General features: G+C 35.7%; 1 protein-coding gene across 1 annotated transcript in view; it reads right to left on the bottom strand.

The window, feature by feature from the left end:
* Window positions 1-27,124, bottom strand: part of CRPPA (CDP-L-ribitol pyrophosphorylase A) — a 106,597-nt gene that overhangs the window by 21,377 nt on the left and 58,096 nt on the right. Inside the window, exons 7-9 of the mRNA XM_084218597.1 lie at window positions 26,924-27,013; window positions 26,078-26,170; window positions 21,844-21,972 (exon numbers count right to left, since the gene is read on the bottom strand). Coding sequence (XP_084074723.1) covers window positions 21,844-21,972; window positions 26,078-26,170; window positions 26,924-27,013 — 312 coding nt within the window. The remainder of the gene's footprint in view (window positions 1-21,843; window positions 21,973-26,077; window positions 26,171-26,923; window positions 27,014-27,124) is intronic.

The following is a 27,124-nucleotide window of genomic DNA, read 5'->3' as shown; positions in this document are numbered from 1 at the left end:
AATTTATTTAGATATCATAGCTGGATGTAATAATCAATTAATCCATAATATGAAAATAAATTATTTTCTCTTTTTAAGATTCCATAGAAAATTCTGTATTTGTTAGAAAATCTCATCTAGCAGAGAAAAACTCTTGTGTGGAAGAGGGGCATTTAAAAAGTATATATTTTAAAGGCAAATATACCCTGATATATATAAGCAGCAAACCAAAGTAAGTCCCACAGATTCTTATTTGTCATAAATGCTGCACTTTATCTGTTGTGATAACTTATGGAATTATTACTTGAATAGTCTCTGAAAATAAAAGCTGTATATTGTAAAAAGTGTTGTTTCATCATAGAAATATCTGTGCCTGCATTAGCTGTCAGTCATGAGCTGAAAATTACAATAGAACTTGATAGAATTAAATTCCTATAAATGATACTTAAGAGGAGGTTGGAGTTTGTTCAAATTGTACTTCAAAGCAGTTGCTATAGCTGCTCATTCAAACAGCCTTGTATTTTCTGCCTGCCTTTCTCTTGCAGGTTTATTTTTCATTTCCCATTTACTGAGTGTCTGTGTAAAAGTTCTACAGGTTAAGTAACAGATATATTCTTAAAGGCCTGTGATTATCTGTCTTCAATTTAATAATTTGCTCAGAATCTTTGTATATAATGTGACCATAAGGAAATTGAGATTCCAGGCATCTTGATTCCATAGTTCAATGTAGCAAAGAAGGTTCTACAATGCAAAGCATTAAGTTAAAATATACAGTGGTTTAGTTTACATTAAAAAATGAGAATTCTTAAAAGAATTTATTTTTACAATTATATTTTGTTGTGTTATTTTTACAACTTTTGTAAACTGTACATAGAAGATTTTGAAACTGAAAACACTGATCTAGATATTTATATCTAGTAAGAATTCAGCAGAATTTGAAATATCCCAATGTAAGGATGGAGTTGAAACAAATTAAAAATCTTTAAAATAGAAAAAATTTCCATTCTGCCTTGTGGTCAGTAAAAAGAGTAGTTCTGTACATTCAAATTTTCCATTTGCAAGTTTCCTTCCCAAGGTAAGGTAAACCAATTAAACATGAACATTTAAGAGTTCTAACACCAAACTGAGCACAATCAAGTAGAGAAGTTCCACAACTTCAGTGACGGCCAACCTAATATTTACCACATTTGCATTTGCTAAATGCCTAGATTTATTAAACAAATGACAGAGCATAGCATAAAAATGAAATATGCCTGCCAGATACTGTTGCTTAATTCATGGAAGGTATACAGTGAAGCAACAGATAAATGACACATACTGTATGTAACTCACAGATACTGCCAGTTCACCTAAAAGTTCATTTCAACAAATGAACAAAGGAGCTCTAAAAATGCACACTGCATTATCTGTAACTGCATGAGTTTATTGAGTCTATTCCCAAACCATACCTATCATACCCACCCAGTTAGGCAAAGAAAATTGTTAATGAAAGAATATTTTCTAGTTCAATCTGCTCAAGCCTTGCTACCAATCAGTATTTAACAGTGCACTTCCAAGTTGCCTGAAGTCAAGTTTTCAAATTGGAAGCAAACGCTGGAGGAAAGAAACTCGATTCTTCCTGTGCCATACTGTGTTTCCCCATACTTCCAATTTTGAATCATTTCTCAGGAAGTATTTTTCACATACCTTGTAAAGTACAGTTCAATCTGTGCCTTAGCTTTCCTGATCCCATCCTTACACATACAAACTGCATTCCTCTACACTGCCAAGGTTACTTGTCTTGAAAGAAAGGCTAAGTATTTCTTTCCTTCTCCTCAGTTTAAAATCCTTGCGCAGATCTCAAGACATCCCTCCCAACCTGAAAAACATTTCTGACAGTGCTGTAACAGGCATCAATCTGTAGGTATAATTGACAACATTTACCAGCATATGAAGCAAAACTGGGGGAAAACACCAAAACAAAAGTACAATGTACTTAATTATCACACTTCCTAAGTAGAGCGGTTCTCAGCTATACAACACATCTCAGTGCACCAGTGAAATCACTGCACATGTATATCCTCACTGCTCTCTTAACATACCTCTTGGAATTACCTACTCCTCTTATAATGTCCAGAATGTTATTTTGCATAGAGGTGTTTACTCCTGTATGTCACATCAAACACAGCCCTTGCTTAAACTGGAGCATGCATTTCAGCAAAACTTTCAATCAACAGCAATAAAGTTTAAATGGCATTTATGTAGAAAGTGTGTAACAAACACCTGACAGAACACATTATCTGCTTGTTACAAGGTTATTATTGATGCTGGCCTGTGTCACTAAGAGTGTGGCCAGCATGACCAGGGCAGTGTCCACCCACCTGGACTGGTGAGGAACTGGTGAGGCCAGTGGTGAGGTTCTGGGCCCCTCACTACAAGAAAGACATTGAGGTGCTGAATTGTGTCCAGAGAACGGAGCTGGTAAAGGGTCTAGAGCACAAGTCCTATGAAGAGCAGCTGAAGCAGCTGGGGATGCTCAGCCTGGAGAAAAGGAGGCTCAGGAGGGGCTTTATCACTCTCCACAACTGCCTGAAAGGAGGTTGTAGCCAGGTGGAGGTCAGCCTCTTCTCTCAGATAACCAGTGACAAGATAAGAGGAATGCTGTGCCAAGGGAAGAAATTCTGGCATTTGAAAAGGTTGCCCAGGGAAGTGGTGGAGTCACCATCCCTGAAAGTCTTCAAAAAACTGCTGGTTGTGGTACCTAGTCCCATGATCTAGTTGACAAGGTGGTGTTGGATCACAGGCTGGATTAAATGATCTTGGAGGTCTTTTAACAACCTGAATGATTCTGTGACTATTCACAGCCAAGCCCTACAATTGTTCATCAAACCAGCAAGTCACCAGCTGCCTTGTATACCTTTGTAGATAGATGTTTACACTTAAGCACACATTCTGAACTCTGAGCATTAGAGTTGACAAGTAGACTGTGTAAAACTGCACAAAGTTGCTATGTTAATACCAGCTGGCTTTAAATGTCCCTGCACACTGTGACAAAATGCTTTTTTGCTAACTGCATTCCCACCACTTCACATTTTAAAATGTTCTCTAGTTAATGACCAAAATACTACTGAGCAATAACAATGCTTATTGTTTTCACACTTTTTTCATCTTCAGTCTATCAAAATAAATTGCCATGAATAAAGCAGATGATGAAGACTGTTCCTACCAAGACAAGATCCTTATGTACATAATTTTTTTGTAAATTTTAAATTAAACTTCATGAAGTATTTCCCATCACAGTTTGCTTTGCACTCAATTTTAGGCACAGAGTACCTTCACTATCTGAATTGTCTTCCTCATAACCAAGCACAATCCTGATTATCCACGAGGCAACTCGGGTCTGTGTAGTCTGCTCATCTCACTGTAAAAGCATATGAATAGGACTGAAAGGGAACCACCAGCTCCACATAGGAACATGCTGCTCTTGCAGAATGATTCAGATTACCACACATAACCAGCGGAGAGTGTTTAGTGAACTTTGAGATATGTCAGGAAGCATTTCTAGTTATCAATATTTGAGAAATACTACCTGCTTGGGGCAGCCTGCTCAGAATATTCTCATCTGATGAGGGACATGAACAAAATAACATCTGGAAATCCTTTATATCACCCACCCCTGTTTAAAAAAAAAAAGCTATTGTCTGAGTTGATGATTCACGGTTATAACTTTTCTAGTAACTGTCAACTTTCTGATGCCAATTATTTAAATATCAAAATAATATATTTGCCTGAGGCAATAAAAAGCAATAAAATAAGAGTTGGCAGTTTTACTTACATTACAAAAATCTTGATTCAAAGAGTTCATCCAATTAGTAAAAGAATAAATTGTATCGTGTACCTTTTAGCTAAAGTGTTTAATGCTGTTTTCATTTAGATTGTACTTGTGCTTGAGTCCAATAACAGTGAGTGAGAGTGACAGGGATCCATTTTGTGGAACTTGCCATCTGGCACAGGATTCCCTGGAAGAGTCACAGAACATCTGTGATGCTCTTGAGGCAAACAGACAACTTGTGTGAGGGGCATAGAGGGTAGGAGATCAGTCAGATGGGTGTCTCACTGGGCTGGAAGAGGTCTCCTCCCAAGCACAGTCTCTATACTAGCTGCATCCAGGCTTTTTGGGTTTGACTTGAGCCAAACACCCATTCCAGATCACTTCTGCTCCATATCGGTAGCCAAAACCATAGGAGCTGAGTGGAAACTTCTGGACGGGGGGGGGGGAAGTAGGGGAAATGAAAAGAATTTAGAGTAAATAATAAAAGTAACAGGTAATTCTATTGCTGAAGGGAGTAAGGGACAGGGGCTATTTGATTACAAAAAGGATGCTGCTGCAAGTGAAAGGAGAAGAGAATTTCCGGTACCAAAAAGATGAAAGAAGGGACGACTGCCTGGCAAGACGGAAAGGCAAGCAGCTGTTGCAGGGAGAGGAGAGCTGCAGCTACTTTCCAGTGCAGGAGGGACAGGAAACTGAATCTCAGGTCAATATTTTAACCCCAAGAACCCAGGAAAAGGGTATCTTCTGGAGTTTCCTAAATTCAGCTGTCTTCACCAGGCAGAGCAGGACAGTAAGAGCAGACCAATGAAATGATGATGCTGAGGACCTTGTAATTAGGCAATATACATTTTGAAGATTTTTACTTCAGTCTAGTTCAAATCTGAGGCCCAGATCAAGTGTTTTCACAAGTGTTTCAGCAGTTCCAAGGAGAGTTATCCCACAAATCTTTGGTTTCCAAAGAGCAGGTATACCAGGTGGATACTCAGTGAAGCATCCTTTTGTCTGTCAGACATGGTAGCACCAGGTGGCAGAAGCAATGACATGAATCTCCTTTATAAGCCTCATATATGGAGTCAGTCCTTTCTGTCCATCTTTGTTTTCACTTTGAGTCTTCCTGTCTTTTGTTACACTGCCACCATAAAGCCATCAAGAGTTCCCTCCCTCTCCCACTCTTCCATCTGTAGCAGATACTCTGTGACAATACCCCAGATGAACAGACTTCATGGAGCCACTTGAGTCTGAGGAGAGAATGTTTTCTAGGAGTCTTTAGCACCACTGCTGCTTTGACTCTAGTCTGGTACCAGCTGGAGGCACCGGAATCTCTGGATGAGACTGCATCGTCCTGGGACATGGATAAAGCATACAGCATATGCAGAACTTCAAGATGCGGAGGCTTACAGTCAAAGCCTTCTGCTATGAATATTGTGATTTCACCATGCTCATAATAAATTTCAGGAGCCTATAATTCTTTCAGTTACAGTAGGCAAAGATATAATCAAGACTGCCGGGAGCGTTTTTCAAACCGTACTTTTTGAAAGTGTTTACATAACTCTACATGGAGAACATCTTTCCTCACATGAAGCAGTAGGATATGATCAAAGTCTTGAACCTAGAGATGGTCACATTACTCATGAAAACTCCAGTGGAACTGGTACTGGAGGGACAGTGACCGCTGACAGTGATGTCAGCAGCAAAGACTATGAGGTTTTATTAATCTATGGCATGAACAGGGTACTTCAGTAGTATACTCCACATGGAGCAATACAATCTAGTATAATTCCACAGAGGTTCCCTTTGTTATACAAGTGTTACAACTTAACAAAAAACAAACAAAAAATGAGTCAAAACACTATAAACATACTTAATATTTGTCAGCTATGCTAAGATATTACAACACTAGTACCAGAGAGTTACTTTGGGAAGACCCACCTGGGGCTCTTCCTTCTATAGTGCTCAAGTATTGACACAGCCTGAAAACATTTCTAATCTGACAAGCTAAAGCAGCAATGCATAACTAAAAGGCTTCTCCAAAGCTTGTTCTGGTGAATCACAGTATAAAACCAGAATTTTACAGTTAAAAAGTCCAAAAAAATCTACAAGTGTTATGGGAGAAGTTTCTTTTTCTTGCAATTCTTAGCAAATCTGTGTATTTATTTCAGGGGTTAAATTTTGCAATTCCAAAGGAATAAAGGGCCCTACCATTGCTTTATGTCACTTTTATAAGCTTACTTTAAAATGCTATCATCACTAATAATAAACTTTCCATTGTCTTTCAAAGTGAAAGTTTTACTTTGCTAATGTTAAATTTTATAGCATTATCAACCAGTCTTCAATAACAGTGGGGTTTTAGTTTTTTTTCAATAGGATATACCAATATCACTGCAGAACTCAGTTGATTGACACTGAAATTATTTTTCCCTCAGCATCTCAGACAATAATTGGGTCTCTACTGAACATCTTCATCAGTTATTAAGCAAAGCTTTTTAACATGCATATGCAGGGAAATATGATGAGTAGTCTGGCACAATTATTTTCATAATTGAGTAGCTGTTGTGAATTCCATTTTTGTAAATAGAAACATAAAATGAGGAAATCTCCACAACTTTCCTGTCCAAACACTTGCTCCTGAGCTGTCCACAATCATGACATTGAAAAACTGAAATACCATTACTATGTCAACATGGACCATAACACTAACAAAATCCTGCTTCTCACAACCAGACATGCAGACAAAGCTTCCATTCTCCGAGAACTCACAGGTTCCAGGCTTCTACCCAGCCTACTTTAAATTCAGCTTCCTTGAATATAATTAACCTAACCCCACATTGTTTATAAACATATATAAATACTAGAATGAGGTATCAAAATAAATTCTGAAATACTGCATAATTAATTTGCATGCCACTTATTTTAAAATAAGTGTTTTTCTTAAACACTGTAATTGTGGAATATCAAAGCAATGGAATAAATCAAAACCTTACAAGGTAAAAAAAACAGGCAAAACAAAAGAAAAGAGAAACCAAAACCCCACTATTCAGCCTTAAAGCTCAGAGTGAGGCAGAACCTTTTCTCTATTCCAAGCTTATGATGGAGAATTCCTCACCACTTTTTCTTTCTCTCAAATCTGATCCTGTACGTTCATTCCTCCCAGATCTTCTTACAAAAGATGACAGAGAGACTAAGATCTGTATCTCCAGATCTGGCCAGACACAGCATTCCCTAGAATGTGTTCCCCCACACAGAGCATAGCATCCGTGGTCGTGTCATCAATCACAGAAGCAGAGAAATGAATATAAATGTGCTTATTTCTAAACCTGATAGCTTGTTCATACTTGAAAAGAGATAAATCACTCCACAAGTACCTCATAAATAATGTTCACTTACAATGAAAGCATTAATAATTGCAATAGTATGTATGAAGATCTACGCAGAAGGCTATTCACCTATCACAGGGTGTGGAAAGAAAAAACTAATAGCATGAACAGTTCAAAAACTCTGAGACACAATAGACTTAAAAGACATAAAATGCTGTAGGGAGGAAAATGTGGAGTCACACAAGAAACTTGTGAAGTAAAGCTGTGAATCCGTACGCATTCCACTCCTCCGCAGATACTGGCCTGGGGCTACTATACGTCTGGAAGAGGGTGTCTGTGTGGAGATTTACGAATTAACTGCACTTCATTTTCAAAAACTGCTATTCATCATCACATGGTGTTTTCAACAAGGGCAGTTGAGCTAAAATGCTTCAGCTGAAGCCACTAAGTATTTGCTAACTTGATACTGATGTCAATTCCAGGGTGGAGAAAAGCACAGAAATTAAGGATCGTGGTAGGCCAATTTCACAGGAATTTTGCAGAGAACCCTATTTTCTGACTTTAACAACTCCTTTCTGCTACTTGAATTTTTACTACAGCTCACTCTTCCTCTTAGTTTACACTAAAAACATTGCATCCTAGGTCCTTCTCTACCGGAAGATGCTGCTAATCTCTACCAAGTGGGAAAGATGGGATAGCAAGAACTGATCTGAGTCACTGGTGCTTTTATTTATATGTGAATGATCAAGCAAAAAAGAACAGTTTTGTAGTTTCTCCCACTTTAGCACTTAAGGCTTCTCTATGCCATGATGAACAGATATTGTTCATCAATACAATAGCATGCCATGTTTCAATGTAGGGTGCATTTGTAACTCCTAGTAGGCCTTGAGTGTTCCTGCATGGATGAGCATGTTTAGGAATGTCTTGGTATAAAATAAACATTAGAAACTTGAGTAATAAATATATAATCATCATCTGGATAAAGATGCCTAAAATCCTACTGCCTCTGACTATAATTATAGTAATAAAAGTATTGCTGACTGATGAAGAAATGTACTATTTATGCTGCAGGGATTGCAAATCAACACTTTTTTATACTGAGTTAAAAATCCAGTCTGCATTATAAAACTTCATTGCTATATAAAATAATTACTCATTGGTACATAAAATAACTCACCTCTGGACTGCAGTGATTAATCCTTCTGGCTTTCTCCTCCTCTATTATCTTTTTACTATGATCTATATTATTGCCATGATAATAAACTCATCAATTCAAGACAATACTTGGTCTTTACTGGATAAAACATGTTTATGTAAAATGTATGCTCATTGTCCTAAATCACATCTTCAAGATATCTTTCATATGTAGTAAAATATTGTCTCAGTAGATTAGAGCAAATATTTCCAAACATGCCTACAAAGCACAACCCTTAGAAACCTCTTATCTTATTTTAATATCATATCTTTAATCTTATTTTGCCCACTATATCCCTGGAGTGAATATTAAAAAGAAGACCTATTTTACAGTTGCCAAGTGGGGATACATTATCTGAACTGCAAATTTAAATTTAAATGCTTTAGATCTTCTAGAAAGATTAAAAATGTGAGTGGTATTTTCATCTATATTTATGAAGTATGTATTGATAGAGTTTCCAAATTCTGTCACTAGGAGTGGAAGAGCCTTCCCTCATTCAGAGATGATGTGGTTATTGCAGTGCTTTTCCTGTTCTCAATGGAAGAGTTGTGGACTGTCTACTTTCAACTGAGCCAGCTTATAATTAATTTTACATTAGATGCATTTTTGAGAAAATAGAGAGGAAATAAACTGTTCACTATATCAGTTTCCAATTTTAAAATACAAAGGTTAACACAAGTGTCAGAACTCAAATAATTAAGGAGTTTCTGTGCAGACTATTTCAGGATATTTTTGCATAAAGCATTTTAATAGCATATGATTATTCACTTTTCACTCCACAAGACCCATTGGGAACAGCACTAACAAGTGTGGCAAACTACCAAGACTGGTAAAATGATCATGGACTTCACTGTCTACTCCACCCATGCCATAAAAAGCCAAGTTCATTGCTGCTGCCATGCTCCCAGTCTTACTTATTTCTCTCTCCTGCAATGTTCCCTCCTGTCTTGCCTTTTTTCTCCCCCCTGCAATAAGGGGGATTTTCTTTACCCCTTATTCTCTCTTCTTGACACCAGGTGTCCAAGCTGAGGGTGGTTATGAACACATGAAAACCCTATTGCAACTAAAACACATAGCACACCACCACCAAATAGGAGCCATGAGCTGCAGTGCGTTCCCTGGGGAAAAAAAATGGGGAAAAATGCCAAAGCCTCTGTGGGGTCTGTTCAAAGTCTTTGTGGAAAGGGCAGCCATAAAGAAAGCTGAAACCCATGGACAATAATCCATGATGAATACAGAGGAATGTCTGCAAATTTCACAGCTGTAGCTTTCACTAGCAACAACAGTGTATGAACAAGAGAGAAGGGTTATAGAGCTGAATCATTGGCTACATCTGGATTAATCATCAAATCATACAATATCCTCAGTTGGAAGAGTCCAACAAGGTTCATTGAGTCCAAATCACAAGACAACCCCCAAAATTACATCATGTGCCTGAAAGCATTGTCTCACAAGAAAACGGTAAAAATTGTTCCTAATATGTTGGCTCTCTCTACCAGGATGCAGCTTACCTTCCTCAGCAAAGAAAAGTGGGAAATAAGAATTTAAAATTAAATTTTAAAGAACCATTAAAGTTTCTACTGCTTCTCTGCAGTAACATCACTTTGGCCTGTACACTTGAATGGCCATATTATTTGGCTGAAAACATCAGCAAGGAGACACAGTTGCTACATAATCAGGATACAGAGGGCTTTTTCTGCAAAACACTTGCCCTAGGATTAAAATTATACTTGTTGCTGCACTTCAGTATGGAAACAATGTCAAGAGCCACGTGCAAATGTTCCATTTCATACTAAACTGATGCTGTCTCAAACGATTTACCAATGTTTTAGGGTGGACACTGAATATGATTCCCCATTTGGCACAATTAGCACTCAAAGGTCCTCTGACCAATGTTCCCATCCCAAGTGAATCTGATCCTTCACATCCTCAATTATACTGGCAAGTACTCTCTTAAACACAGCTGTACTGCTTCTAGCAAAATGTAATATTGATACAGAATATTTGAGGAAAAAAAAGCCAATGACAACCCTTGATAGTTTCACCAGTGCTTCACAGTTTTTAAGAAAAATTTTTTCTTTTAAAAAAAGTTTCCCACTCTCTTTTTCAGTAAATAAAAAGTTATTTTAGCTCTGCCCTATTGTAGCATTTTGGTTGTGGAGGTCTTTGATTTGAGGCAAGAGTGAACATTATTTTCAAAAGGCAACATGAAGAAAGATCATGACTTACCAAAAAAAGAAGTATGTTACTCTGATTTGAGCAGTTGCTTTTCAATAATAACCCTGAACATTTCTATAAGTCTTTGTGTTCAAAAGGATGTTGCTCATGTCCCCCTTAACCAAGAATATGGAGGTGGTAATTAGACACATAGTCAGTGAGTCTCCAAGCAGTTTGTCTTAATGCTGTAATATCCATTAGTACAAAATATGCCCTTTTCAAATAGAAGGAGAGAATGGCATAATTCATACCATAAAAAATTAGAAAAGGAAAAATATACAGAGTTAATTACATAAAAATGTTTGCCAAGCAATGAATAGCTGAAATAGATGGGTATACAAGACAAACACATGTTTCAGATGAGCTTTATCAAGTCACAAAGGCAAGATTGATAAATTTACTAAAACCAATACAGAAGGAAGGCAAAGAAAACAACATGTAGTTAAAGGAATAATCTTGTATGTAGAATGAAGGAGTTGGATGATTATTTTTCTCTGTCACTTAATTCTTATTTTTTTGTGCATGAAGAAAAAGCAATATTAGCCACTCGTTTTGTTCAGCGCTGACACTGAAATCCATCTCTTTTAGAAACGTACCAGTTTCAAGCTCTTACAGTTGCTGACACATGAAACCATGGTGGCCCTTCCACTAGAAATGCAACCCTGTTAAAAACAAAAGCAGCAGTACAGCTGACAGAACTGCCAACCTCCCTTTGCTACTGCTCTGACTGACACACAACCTGTCTATGAAAACTTTCAGCGGCTGTTTTCTTACACCACTAAATTTCATCCCCAGTTTCACTCTTGGGATGAACTATTTCAGGCTAGAGAATATATTGTTTAGAATAGAAAGAGGGTTTTTCCAATTCATGCCTGAAAAAAGTGGAGTGGCAAGGTACCTTGTAGCAAGACTTTGATCAGTCAGATAAGGAATTAAGGAAAATGAGGAAATCATCTGAGTTCACTAGGCCAATTATTCAATAAGCTCTCAAAAGATCATAATTAACATTTGTTGGATTATTCTAGGCAGTAAAATGCATTTACTCTCTATCATGAGGGAAAAAACCTAAACAAACTGCAAACAAGCTTTAGTAGAATGTTAAAAAGCTAAAAGCCTACAGATAACTGTACCTACCTACAGATAACTGTTACCTTGTCCAAAATTTCTATTTATTGCAAAATTTATGTAAAATCTGAAAAAGTGACATGCCAGTAACAGTAACTAGTAAGTTCATCAACAAAATCTTACATCAACTGGATGTAGATACATGGTTAGGCCGCATTTAGTAACAGCTAACTACTTAAAATTGGGTTTGGAGTAAACTTTAGGAAGTGGAATTTTGACATACAAACAAACATGCTCAATGGAACTTCAGAGTGCAGTAAATCACACCAAAACATTTTGAAGCTCTATAAACAAAGCAGATTCATCCTCTCTCCAAAAAACTTAGAAACAGTACATGCAGAGAACATATACTTCCATAAAAAAATAACTCTTCACTTCAGAGGAAAAGGCACATGCTCCCCCTTTTGACACCATCAGAATTTTGGTTTATGAACTCCAAGAGCTTGTAAACATAGTTATGCCATAATTCCATGGAAAAATCTCTGTGCCTAGAACATGGCAAGCATTTTGTCCTCCACTTGGAGGACAAAAATCAAAAGCTGAACTATGGAACTGGTATCTGGCCCAGGAGAAGGAAAGTTCTGACCCCATTTTACTTCATTTTGAGTAAGGATAGAGCTCGCAGGAAAAACATCTAAAATTGCACAGTTCTGGGAGCAAGTGACCATAAAAATTGGTGTGTAGTGAGCCTTACAAAGCATACTTCATTATAGTGCTGCTGCTTAAGTAGAAATCACACATTATCTCCATCTTTCATATCATTTGCTACAATTTTGCCTACAAAATTCAACACCTGGTCTGCTCAATTTAAGCACAGAACACTGGAATTAAATGAACAAGGGAAAAACACTTGAGCTCATAGCTGCATAAGAATGGAAAGACTGAGTCAAGGAAAAAGTTGAAGACAGAGGTTCTGCCGAAGATGTGCATTCATGCTGCTGCCAGTACCACTCAGGTTGAATAAAACTCAAATGTAAACAATCCCTTTTTTAAAAGATTCTGCTGGGTAGAAGCTTCAAAGAGCAAAACAGTTATAAATCAAGACGATTTATTTAAGTACATTGCAAAATAATGGGCCATGATGCTCAATAGAAAATATGACCTCTGACCTGGTGAGAAAGTACACTGTAAGGCTTGAAATATGGCTATAATACTAGTTAGCAGGATGAATAAAAATTGGCTTAGGAAAGCAGCTCCTAAAAGAATGCTTTAAAATCAAATTTAATGAGTTCAGACTGAAAATGCTGGAAAAATCTATAATGGTGACATTTTCCATTTTTATTCAATCCAAGTATTCGGCTGGAAAATAACTTCAAGGATATACTTCACAACAAAATTCAGACGAAAATCACTACCCAGTGGAGGTTTCCTATGATCTTTTTCTGACTTCTGTTAAGCCTCAATCCACGCATTTCCACGTCTTAAGAGAACAGTTTAATCTAACTTCAAACGCTCGGCATCTCATAGTCTTGAGATATGAACATATTTTCATATTCAGATGTTCCAAAACATATTTAGATGAAAGCCAGCTGAAATGTTTAGAAACTTAACATTGGTGAGATGAAGTTGCCACGAGATTTGCTCCTGTTATCTTTGAATGTTAAAAAATAAATAGCCCTCAGCAACCACAAGCCACCACCAGAATGCACTGTGATTGTTCTGGCCTTTTCATTAATGAAGAGAAGCACCAGGTTCCTAATGGTGTGCATCATCTCTAGCTTAAAAATTGCCTTAGCAAACACAACAGCCTGGTAATAATTTCCAATTTAAAACAAGAAAATTCTGAAAAGATACAGGATTACAGAATAGAAAGCTGTAACTCTGTACCAGAAAATTTAACAAATAATTAAATACTCAATAGTAATAGCAGGGAGCAAGATGATGAGAAAGTCAACATGTCTTTGTTTTTAAATTTGAATGTGCATTTTCACTGTATTTCTTCAAAGGAGTGGGTGACAGTTGATTAAATTTACTGTGATTTCCAAAACTTTCAACAAAATTCCTCCCCAAAGGTTTTGAAGAAGACTACGGTTCCAGGACATAAGAGAGAAGACTTGCCAGGGATAAATCCTTGCTCAAAAGACTGAGTAGAGTGGGTAGGAGAAAATGCTTAGTCCTCAGAACAGAACCTACATAGTTCAGGTGGGATTTGTTATAGGGGCTATGTTGTTCAACACATTCATAAAATAATTAGAAAAAATAGTAATGAAAATGATTAATAGTAAATGAAATAGTAATGAAAAAAAAATAATATGAATTTGCTCATGATATGAAGTCCATTAGGGTAGTGGCTGACTGGCATGGAATGCAGGAAGTTCAGTATGAACTGAGTAACTAGAAAATAAAATGATAAATGAAGTTGAATGTAAGTGAATGTAAAACAATTAATCTGTATTTCAAATTCTAAATGATGAGATCTCAGCATACCAGCAGCAAGCTCCTGTGCTTAGGACACTACTTTGCAAAGAACCACCTCTCTCTCTTTGTTTTCCAGTCTATGTAGTTGCTCGCTAGGGCACACACTGGAGGCTAAAAGTTTACACAGATCTCAGAAGACAAGAGCATGGAACAGAATCCCATCATGGCTAATACTTCCACAGGCTCAGGAAATACTTAAATTAACAATTCTAAGTGTAAGGAGAAAAATTAGGAGCGTCATATATGCTTGCCCTGATCTGATTCTCTCCTAGAGATTTCCTTACAGCTACTGTTGTACACAAGACAACGACTTAGACAAACTTCTGATCTGGTCCATTATGGCCATCTTTGATGCTGGCATATTGCAGCATAATAAATCCCACTGCAGTGAAACCCAAACCTGGGATGTATCAGGACAGATACTTCCAGAGGAGAGAAGTGACAAATCTGAAAAAGGTCCAAGGGCACAGAGCAGCTACTGGGATAGACAGGGTATCACTGGGATCTGGTGGCTGTGCACGCTGGAGCACAGCCATAATTTTCATTATTGACATTATTGGGCTTTTGCCATGTGTAATATCACATTTTTAAATACTTCAGCACTGAGTGTGATCCATAATGGATGACTTTCACTGAACAATGGGACACAAACAACAAATAAGACTTGGGGCTTAGTGTCTTAAATACATATAGAACGCCCAACCACAGGTCTTCCAACCCTTCTAAAGAAATACCCCAAAGTTAGCCTGAGGCTGGATTACTTGACTCCTGCTAATATATAGCAGGAGAGGATGAAAGAGGAAATTAATACTGCCAATGTAGATTTGATGGTTACTGTCTCTGCTGCAAAAAATTAAGAATTACCACACTATAAGAGCCTGCAGAACTGTTACAGTCACTACAATGTACAGCTTGAAGAGAATTTTTGTGCCTAAATGGCTGAAAAACTTCCTAAGTTTTCCTGATCCAATATAGTGATGAAAATTGCTACAACCTTTACATACTTTCACTATAAAACTAAACTTAGCTTTGAAACTGGAAAAAGTTATCTGAAGAATTTCAGCCATATTTTAAATTGAAGACGTGCACTCAAAATACAAAACTCATTAAGAAACCAACACAACAGCAAGCTGTTAACTTTTCCAAACTGCCTGTTAAGCACACAGAACAATTTTAGAAAGCTTCTTTGTTACTGTTGTTTTATGTAATCAGAGCTAAGCTAGAAAAAACAGAAGTATTCTGTACTATAGGTATTTTAGTTACCTGCTAAATGATGCCTCTGGGGGACAGCATGGAAGCCAAGTGAGAAGATTAATTTTTGATGTCCAGCTTAGACAGTAAAAGAGTACAAACATAGCTTTAAGTGGAGAATTGCAGCTCTAACAACTCAAAAGTGCAACTGCCCTTAAACAGATGCAATGGACTTCAGAGGTTTCTGTCAGGCAGGGTAGCAATGGAAAGAAAAGTTAAAAGCCATTTGTTTGCAAACAAAATTTTGTGTCAAAGTCCTTTCATCTTAAATGTTTATGTTTCCATTAAGAGATAAGGGGTCAACATCAAAGCTTTAACAAGAAATAAAAATCAGAATAACTCATACTATCAGATTTGAAGATGAAACTCAGATTTGATGCTCATAGTATTTGTTTTTGCAAATGGTTCCAATTCAATGTTTATTTCCTATTACAATAATGCATCCAGAATAATTAAAACTAACATACTTTGCAAAGTTCCTATATTGTATATTGCCTATTTTCCTTTTCACTTGAGAGTCTGATAGTTCACCTCAAATCCATTTGTACCCCAAAATTCATCACACTAAGAAGCCATTTTTAGAGGACTATGTATTATACAATTAAAAGATCCACGAAAGAAACAACTGGCAACTTTTATTGAATAACACTGTCAAAATGGCTGAACTGAGGTAAAAGAGCAAGAATGTTTAAAGGCCATTTTATGAAGTCATGACTTTTAGGATATGTCTACATGCCTTAATCACTTTGGCTGACAAGTTGATGGAAGAACTCTGATTTCTCCAATTATAAGTTCAATAGCTGAAACAAGTCTAAAAAGGTCATGTAAAAGGCATAAAATATTAACCTCATAGTTTTCTGTGCAGCTTGTTAAACTCACAGAACTTGTAATAGCAGAGACAAATTGAGCAACTTTCTGACCTTTCTGTGATAAAAACCTACAGTTATTTAATGAAAGACCTAAAGGTTACCAATTATTTTTCTTAAAAGCCCATCTTCCTCAGACTGGGAATTTGGTACTGCACTGAGAAATTAGTTTGTGGAAATCTTCATTTGAGTGCTTTTAGAAGAGTTGCAAATCTGGAGAAAATTCACTGGTTTGTTACCTGTTTTGGTTAGCAGAGGAGGAGGACTTGAAGGGAAACAAGAGAACAGAGAAAGGTGTCAAGAGAAAAAAAGTAAGAAAATAAAAGAGCATGTATGAATGCATTCAAGGTACACACACCAAAACTCTGAAATAAAAGAATAGCAATCCCAACTTTCTGATCATTATTATCCACTATCAAGCTTCAGGATATCTACTAAAATGAGCAGCCAAGCAGCTTCCCACAATGTCATGCACCAGAGTGTTGCAAGCAAAAGTGAGATTGCAAAGTTCTGTTTATGACCTTTCCTGACTCAAAGCCCAAAACTTCCCCAAAATTTTGGTAAAATTTGAACTAATACATTTCTTAATTGACTAATGTTACAGAGACATGTTCTTTTCTAATTTCTTTACATCCTCTGAATGGTACAAAACAGATGCAAAAGGTTAGTTTGATCAAATAGATTTCAAAATACAAAGCCATGTTTGTAAATCTTTCTCATCATGTCAGTTCTACTTACTGCAAAATATGCATTCATGACTGATTGCAGATAGTATTAATAATTAAGAATAAAAATGTCCAAAGCCTGCATAAATATCAATTTCTGGATTTACTGGTGAATGACTGGCTATGGGTTTGCATCAAGAAAGATTGTGATTTTTATGAGCCTATCCATATAGAAAGTTTCAGACTGATTTGGTTTTCCTATTTGTCCTAAACTCCATGGAAACAAGACCATTCTGGCTCATCACATAATTTGCACAATTTTCCTTGGTAAAAGAGTGAATAGCCCACAGGATCATGAAATTTATAAGTTCAACTTCTACCTCTTGAAAATACTAAACAGTAATTACTTGGCCTTAAGGATTTCTAGGGATAAATGTAAGTAATAAATAATATGCACTACAATCTATTATGTCATTGCAGCCGATATTTTAAAAAATGTCATTTTTGCTATCTCCATGCAGCATCCCAATCATTTTAATCAGATTGCAATAATTTGACCAATACTATGCTGGTTATTAAGTGAATTGAGAAGCATGCAGGGGTCATGTAGAGCAGAACCTATTTGTTTTTAATGAGTTTCCAAAGTTTTATTTTGTAATTTTACTTCATTTGCCCTACAGGCTCATTATCTCACTATTGGTTGCCAAACCACCTTCTAGTTTGTGGATTATCCCACTGAGGGGTGTGTTCCCTCTTTTGAGAAACACTGCCTTAATGTTTACCCATAATACTATTTTAAGGGATCTTTGATGAAAAAGAAATCATAAATGTTTACCTTTGGGGTTTACCAAGACAGACATAAAACACTTCTAGCACACCAAGTATTTCTTGAGCCATCAACCACACTGCAAACGAGCCTCTTGTCTTCAAAAAATCTTTAAGGCTACAGTAAATGTTCAGTATGTTTGCATAAGAAAACACCCACAGTTCAGGTTCCTTTCAGTTTCAAGCAGCTTCATAACAATTATTCTATTGCATCATTTGTCTCTTTTTAGTATAGGTACTGTGATTTTTCTGGCTGCCAGTGAATAGTTCCTTTATCTCAACCAAATACAAGTTTCAGAGGCAAAAGTATTTGGGCCCACTGTACCCTAAGCAAGGCTTAGCTCATATTTGCTGCTCTAACACAACATTCTGTCAGTGCTTCTCTGAAGTAGGATTCTTTTAAATTAATATAGTTCTATAGTCAATATATATTAATGTTAATTTCTTATTTTAAAGCTTTCAGTGGTTTACTATGTCCATCCAAATGTGCTTTATTGTGGATGATTACTGTTCCTTTTTAATCCCTCCAAACAGTAAAAAAGTCTTTACTGAAACTTACAGACCAAGATTTTATTTCTGTAATCATTACAAGCTGTTGAATTCAAACTCCCATGCTAGGAAATGCTTTTTATTTTCTCTTTTGAATATTTTACTGATTTTTTTTTTTTGTAATTCAGTCATAAGACTGTTATTATTATTATTATAATGAATACTTTAAAGGGAGAAGAGCAGTAAATAAAGAAAATAAGGGGTTTTTAAAACATTTCTGTCATATTCAAACTTACAAAGCATAACCCCATAAACTACCTAGCACATGTTTAAAGATAATAATAATGTGTGTGTGTGAGATCAAGGCCAAATTTCAGCATTATTCCATTGCTCAGAACATAGAACAACATGGAGGTATCCTCCCAAACATTGTGCCTCCAATGATATAAATCAATAGTTTTAATATATATACATCCCTGCATGGATGCAATGGTTTGATATTAGCTTTAATATTCTTTGGATTTTTAACAGTCCTTAAGTCTCCTTCTAAGTACAACTTTGCTTATTTAAGAATAATTTGGCTTCTTTTTATAAGTTTTCCTCCTAATATTAAGAATTTGCTTTCTCCATTACATCCTACATGACTTGATTATTAAAACAAAGATTCTTATTCTAATATGTAATACCATGCCAGTCATTGCTACTTTCAAGGTGAACTTCTGATTAAATAAAGGAGTTGGAATTTTACTGACATTTTCATCAACATTTGCCAGTAATATTTTCCAAAAAAAATGGACCTTTCTTCCTATTTTTAATTCACATGGCTTATTGGCTGTTTCCTTCAAATTATCTGAAAAATGGTCAAAAACAAATCCCCTGAGTTCAGAGTCAGTTACTGAATACTCTTTGGCCCTTTGCATTTTGAATGTACAAACCACTTCTAACACTGCAAAACTGTTTTAGAAAAGAAAGAAAAAATCATAGGTGCCATTTAAATTAACTGTATTTTCAGGATACAAACTAGAGATTTTATGAAGTGGATCTGTATATCAATATCAGTAATGTGGTACCCTATGCATGATGTTTATAAGACAAATAACTATTTGTGTACCAGGCAAATGAAAGGTAAAAAGCAGGTAATTTATACAGCACATAAAAGCCTTTTCCTTTAATTCTCCTGATTAGTTTCTTGGTATATCAAATAATCATAAGAACACTTTTTCTAAATACCAAACAAAAACTGCTTTTAAGAAGTGAAAATAAAGGCTCCTACTTTTTCTTTGGCCTTCACAGCTCCTTCACTACCATCAAAACTGAACTCCATGGTTCTACAAGCGTTTAATTTCCACTTCCAAAGCATTAAAAAAAAGCTATACTTTCAAAATTTATTTATTTCAACAAGCTTGCTTTTCTAATGCAAAATCCAAAAGACTGTCCCCATTTTCTTTTATATCAACACATCCTTATACCCACTTAATCATATAACCCTAGGAAACATAATATCATTTCACCTGAACATTACCATGGCCTTGTCTCAATAAATTCCCTTTGTTTTTTAAATTAGGAAATGTGTACCTATCAACTGTGTATGTCTGGTAGTGATGATATAAACCTGTCAGCTAGAGGAAAGTTCCATGAAGTAACCTGTCATCACTCCTTCCCTGAAATAAACTATAGTTTTCTGGGACTTCTAGAAAGCATCTAGTGACAGAAGTAATTGCAATAATAGGCTATCCTGCATTAGCACAGGATATCCTATTATTTTGTGTGTTTCCACTTCTTCTGGACTCCCCATCATGCCCATATGAAATTCCATCCTCAAGTATGGAACTCACCTACATATTCATCGATTAATGGCTTGTACTAAAAGTAAAATACCTTGGTGACTCTGCTTTGGATTTAAGATTAAAACATAATCTCTTTTTAGGATATTTTTTCATGTAAAAAATTGCTTTTGTTCACAGTCTCTCAGCTCCACTCAGACCAGCAAGAAATTTGGGGCTATGTAATTTCTAGATTCATACATCAAGTCTTTCCATAGGTCTTTACCTAGAAACAATTATGTTCTATATAGATCTGCAGCCAAAAGTAAACTTGGTACATATATCACAAATATACAAATGATGTATACAACCTATTCTTTTGTTATTGATCAATGTAGACAGCAGGAACTCAAGACTATATTCCTGTCTCTGTGAGCAGGGACATGTTTTAAAGCCATTTTAAAACAAGACAGCTAGAAATAGTTTACTTACTGTGTGAAGTGTTTTACTCTCTAAGACTTTCTCCATGCTAGTAAGTGATGATTCTCCCTGCAATGATCTTACATAATGATTCTAGCTTTTTATTTTCAAAGAATGGAGGCAGCAGTCTGCTACAATCCTCTTATCACCACAGATCAAGAATTCCCACTCAGATCTCAACTGCTCTTATATGTGCCCATTAATATTAAAATGTCTTGTTGCCATGCACATCAAAATCCACTGAAGATTATAAAAGATTTTTCTTTCTTCCAGTCAGCTTTACTAACTGTTGCTATCCCCATATGTCTATTTGATTCATTTGCATACAAAATCATATACACACAATGAAGTCTAAAAGGCAAAAACTGCAGTTAGACCAAAGTAAAATTTGAAGTGTTACTTTTTACCAAGATAAAGTGATTCTTAGAGCTATATTTTAATAGTTATTCAAATTATTTTTACCAAAAGAAGTCAGATTCACCCTGAAAAAAAATGGGGTTTGATAGCAGCAGAAAGAAAACTGAACAGTTGTATGTCCTTCGGTGTTTAATAAACAAGAGATGAACTAATGTCATATAACAGCAATGTTCATATTGTGTTGGCATTAAAAGTCTATAAAAGCATAAACAGATAGGTATTGATACAGCTCTTAATAAAGCAATAGAGTTTGATGGGGAAAATCAAGTACAACAGAAAAAGATTTAAAACTAAAGCCACATTTAATCAATTATATATAAACCCAAAAATATAATTTAAAAAAAAGCAGTTAAGATTAACTAAAAAAAGCAGTTATGAGCACATTTATTCTTCTTTATTAAAATTTCTAGCTTACTTCTTCCTTTATTGTTTGCTGAGTTAAAAAGCTGAAAAACTCTATCTGCACTGAAGGCAAGGCAGCCCACTCTTCTGATTGACAGAATATGTTTCCCAGGCAAATGGTTTATTTTTAAATAGCTTTTGTGAGTACAAAGTATGTTGGAGTACTAACTCTTTTTGTCTCCAGCTGAGGCAATTTGCTGATATTACAGACACTGTTTCAACACCTATATGCCATGCCCTCCCTGTCACCAGTGTACCAAACCGTGTTTTGATGAGGGACATAAAATATTGCAGAACCACTGACTGAATGTACTTTTACTATTTTTCTCTTTCTCTAATGCTGAAAAAAAGCAACTTCTTAAGCAGAACAGCAAAAAGGGTCCTGACATTTTGATGCATTTCTAAAAAATGTTTACCATTTATTACTCTCTAATCAAAAAGCTTACATTTTTGTTCATAACTACAGGCTTGTCTGAATTTTGAACAAGAACAGGCAAGAATCTTCCCAAAAAATGCTCTTCATGTCATATTTATTTCCCTTTGATTTTGTTTTAAATGAAGATTCTATCATTAATCATATAAATTGCAAAAGAAGATAATTTGCACACAGAAAAATAATTACATACCTTATATTGGATAAGGAGACCATAAACCAAAATGTTCTTCTTTTTAGTTTCTCTTGCAAATTTCTTGATCGTAGTTAGGTCTTCCATCCCAATGCTGAAAGAATTATTTTCTGGAATATCCAAGTGCACCTGCAAAAGAACAGATGAGGAAAAAACAAAATCCACTTTTTCCAAAGTGTCCCAGTTGAGACTGATGGTTTTTAGTATCTCATTTTTATGTGTTAAGTGCACATAAAAATACAAACTAAAAAAGGCTTTTCTTAGACAGCTTCTATTTACTACTGAATTCCACTGCTTTCACATTTAGGGACATGAAAACTATTTTTTCCAAAGCAGAAGAAGCCAATATGCCAGAACATGTCATGCCTCATAAAAATATTCAATTAAATTAGAAAACAAACAATATTTTTTATAAGCTCTAGACTAGCTTTCACAGCTTTTTGTTTGTTTGGGTTTTTTACTATCAGACGACTATAGAACACACGTGTCTTTCATAAGCATCTTGAAGGTTTTCAAGACAGAACTAAATTCTTTAAAGTTTAATTGGAAATTTACTATCCTTTCAGTACAGCAAGTTAATTGCCTTAATTGAGTTAATTTCAAGATAATATTTCAAGTTTAAATGGCAGAAACTACCTCAAAAGAAGGAAGGGATATGACTATCCTGAGCCCTTGGGCAGGGACAGGCAGATCTCCTTTCCATCAGGGATGCTGCACAAACATGGCAGGTCTTACAGGACCTGAACTGAGTTTAAGAAGTGTTTGGACAATCCTCTCAGGCACAAGGTTATTGAGGTGTCCTGTGCAGGGCCAGGAGTTGGACTGGATGATTCTGATGGGTGCTTTCTAACCTGGCACATTTTATGATTCTCTGAATTCTCCCTTGGGCATCCTGTGCAGGGCCAAGAGTTGGACTCAATTACCATTGTGGGTCCCTTCCAACTCAAAATATTCTGTGCTTCTGTAACTGGTATTTCCAAGGAGATATCACCTAGCTCAATCCTTTCCCAAGTCTTACATATACCACATTTTAATCAGTTTCCCTTACAAAATTCTGTTAGCTGTAGAAATCAAATTTAAGTATGATGATTTGTACATATAAGGTTTCAGTGTCTATTAATAGCAGAAATACCTTTATTCTGAAAAGGAGAATTATTTCAAGTTCTCTTTGTACGTTATGTTCCATTATACTGACAGAAAATAGGTCCTCACTCATTTTCTCTTGCAACGCTTTAAAAAAAAAGCTGTTTATTGCCTAAATGCATACTTACCAGAAGCAAAGCTATTGTCTTCTACTATACCAGCAGAGATTAATTTTCACACACACTCATTATTTTGTTATTTTCTACCCAAAACAAGGCTAAGTACTACTAATTTACAGCTATTTACAAGAAATTATAAACCTATTATTTTGAGAGAACTTAACCTAGCTCCTCTTTAACAGTTTTTAAAAAAGATTTTTCTCAAACTAACTTTGGTACTGAAGTGCAAATAATTGCAACTACAGGGCTGAAGTACTAGCATTCCTTTCTTTCTAACCCTAAGCAAAGCAACAATATCAAAATCAAATCCATTCATACCATTTACAAACATGAAAATGTATTGCTCAAAAAAGCAATGTCAGTTTAAGAATATGATTTGTCAGGTTACAGCACAATTGAAGATACTGCCTTGATGCAAACAAATAATTGTCTAAAGTTTACCTCTGTGATGCCTATTTCTCCTGTAACATTAATCTTCCCTTTTGACCAGATACAGTAATCCAATTGCTGCTTCAGCTTAAAGATGCCATGAAGCAATCCAGTCAGGCACCAGGATAATGGATAGACTTTGAATCTGTGGCAACTGATAGGCGGGAATATGTAAAAAAGTCATCACGTCCAGTGCAAGCTCATCCTTTTATTGGATCAATGCTCACTGGGCTGGTTAAATAGAGAGTCTGACACAATAGTAACACCTGTCATTTCTACAATTAAAGAAGATGAGTATTGGAAGGGAAAAAAAACCCCTTCTTTTTCTTAATTATGATATTATTATGAAAAAGTTGCTTTTTGCCATGAAATCAAAGAATAGACAAGAACTTTCCAATTACACAAATACAATTGCATTAGACTGTTTCTAGTTATGAGTTTGGAATAGAAGCAGTTAGCTGTTCTTGCCATTTATTCTTTCAAGAGTTTTACTTTTGAGAGTAGAAAAATATGTTTCCCTTATAGCTGGTACCTAAGAGCTTTGCATTTAAATGTCAATATACTGGTTAAAATTCTCATTCACATTTGTCTGAAAAATATTAATATCTCCTTTTACATTGAAAGAAAGTGTACTATAGGCTTTTTCATGAACAATGATTTCAGTTAATATATTTTAAAAGTATAGGAAAAAATAAAGTTGAGGAAATTCTCACTCATGAGCCTTAGAGAAGAGGACACCCAACATTGAATTTAAATTAAGACTTCTGAAGGAAGTTTCTGTCCACCATAACATCTGTAATGAGTTTTAGAGATCAGAAGTTTAAAGGACTTCAATACTTCCCAGTGATCAATATGAGATAATGATTTGTTAAGCTAATTCTTGCCACTCTAAACATACCTTCCAGATCTCCTCTTCTTCCCTTCTGGTATTTCTAAAAGACAGTGTGGTACATCCACCAGATGCCCAAGTGCAATTAGGCAACATAATTTTAACAAATGTATTTCTATCAATGTTTTAAATATTAACAACTGTTTCCACCTAGTTATGAGATTTTCTTCCAATGTCTAATTCTTAGAAATTTCAAGTAGTTGTCAGAAACAACTGATGGATCTGAAGTATAGTAAAGGGATTAAAGGTATTATTTTCTCCTACAGCTATTTTAGAAGGAATCTACCTAAATAATTTGTGCATGCTTCAGGCTGTTCAAGCAAATATACTTTCATTAAAAATGGTTCTGAGTTCTGTAATGACTTCAACACCTAGTATCTCAGGTGCAAAACCTGAGTTTCATGGGGAGAGTGTAAAAATTACTTGCACTCCTATTTCTTAGGAGATACTAAGACCAGAATATTCATAGCTATAAGTATTAAACCACTTTTACATTCCTAGCATCACACTCAAAAAAGGATTTAATTGAAAGTCCAGACTGGAAAGTGCTATTAATTGGGCAAAATAAGCATGCTTTTGACACCTTAGCATTAGCTAGTTGATAAAAAATTCCAACTTTATCTTCACACTCAAAATTCAACACAGACAGAAATGGTCTTTTATATTCTTGCTAAAGGACTAATTAGAACTAATGAAGTCCAAAAAAAAAGAGTATTTTGCACATCCAGCGGCCTTGTAAATGACCAACAGAATTGGAGACATGTAATTGCTCTGATTATGAAAGGCAGAAGTAATTTATCTTTGAAAATTCTGTAAAATAAGGTTTTACCCTGAAGTTACCCAGAAACAGGGTCAAGAAAATTAGATGGTCTAGAAACAAAGTGCTAAATATCGATGTTCATAGAATCACAGTAACTCACTCCAAGAGAACAGCATACAAGAGGTGAGGCTATAATAGGTGTGATAGGGTAGGCTCTACAGAAGGATCTGGTCAGGCTGGACACATGGGCTGAGGCCAAGGGTTTAAGGTGTGAGAGGGCAAAGTGCCAGGTCCTGAACTTGGGTCACAACAACCGTACCCAGCACCACAGGCTGGGGCAGAGTGGCTGGAAAGGTGCCCGGTGGATAGGACCTGGGGGGGCTGGTTGGCAGTGGCTGAGCAGGAGCCAGTGTGTGCTCAGGTGGCCAAGGAGGCCAGTGGCACCCCAGCCTGTATGAAAAACAGTGCAGCCATCAGGACCACACATGCATCGCAAAAAGTAAAGCCACTTAATTCCATTTCAGCTGAGCATCCAAGCACAGCACATGTTTTGCAGCATCCCCAGCAGAGACAAAGCACAACAGCAAGGCAGGAGTTAACAGTTCAGTACAACCAGCCAGCCACAATGAGCCTTTCACAGAAATATATAACTAATAAACTGTCATTTGCTAGTGCCAGTTTGTTTTCTGACAGCATGCAGTACATTTGTTGAAGTGAAAATGAGTTTCTTTGGAGACCAATTTACAGTTTGATTTTACAATTTTATTCTGAGTTAGCAGTGGTGTAAATCTAGTCCAACTTTAAAAATATTTATATTACATATTATTTATATTAAATAATAATTTAAAATAATTATTGAGATGCTTTCTACAGTAACTTACAGGAGTTACCTACCAAAATAAGGACAACTGGACATAAGAGGGGAATATTTGATTTTTCCAACATATCCACTAGTTCCTGGGTTTCTTGAATGGCCCACCTTTTATCCTAAATAAAAAAAAAATGTTTAGAATTACTGAAAACAACATTTATTTCATAAAAATGGAATTTGAAGAACTGTTATTTACCAAAAAAAGAAGATACATCACTTTTTTGCTTTGGGAGGGCAGGGTTTGGTTGATTAGCTGATTATTTTTAATATACTTTTAAGGTATTTTTTGGTAAAGTTATAGATGTTTAAAAAATAATTAGATTAATAATATTAATAACCCTTTATATACATATATATATATAGCCAAACAAACAAGATTAAGGGTCTTGATTGGTCTCGGATATGGTTCATTTAAAACCAACCTGTTCCCATACGTGGACCCAAATACAGATCACATGGCATGCACATGTCCAGAATGGGAAACCCTAATTTAGACCACAGTATGTACATTTAGACCAATGAATGTACAGTTAGATGACTTCACATATCACAGGCCTCTCCTTACAATAGCTCACTTCAATACAACAGTTATGAAAGGAAATTTTAAACTACTTCAGATTTTATCCCTCTTTTTCAAGAATTCATGACTGGTTAACAGCACAGTGACAGAAGTGTGGAACCAGAGGAGAATGGACAGACCAGTATCTCAAAGGTTGAGTTTAGTGCACATTAGAAACACCAAACATCAAAATGAACACAGTACATGAGGACAAAAATAACAAACAACTTATTACTCAAATATTTAATTATTATTTACCATTACTAGTAAGTTTAAGTGTAAAATAAAAGCATGCATCCTCACTACTTACATTTACACAAACAAAATTGTAGCACTGTTCTGAAAAGATGCTTTGTAGACAGCTATAATTTTTGCTTAAAGATATTGAAATAGCTTCAACCTGATTAGAGAGAAAAAGAAAAAAAGTCAAAAATTCTAATTCAGCCTTAACTATCTGCTAAAGCTTCCATCTCTGTAGCAGAAGTTGTTCATTTAAATGATTTAAAACTTG

This window comes from Fringilla coelebs (assembly GCF_963513975.1).
Source record: "Fringilla coelebs genome assembly, chromosome: 1".
Taxonomy (NCBI): Eukaryota; Metazoa; Chordata; class Aves; order Passeriformes; family Fringillidae; genus Fringilla; species Fringilla coelebs.
Note: the sequence above shows the minus strand (reverse complement) of the source record. Positions and strands in the feature narration are given on the sequence as shown.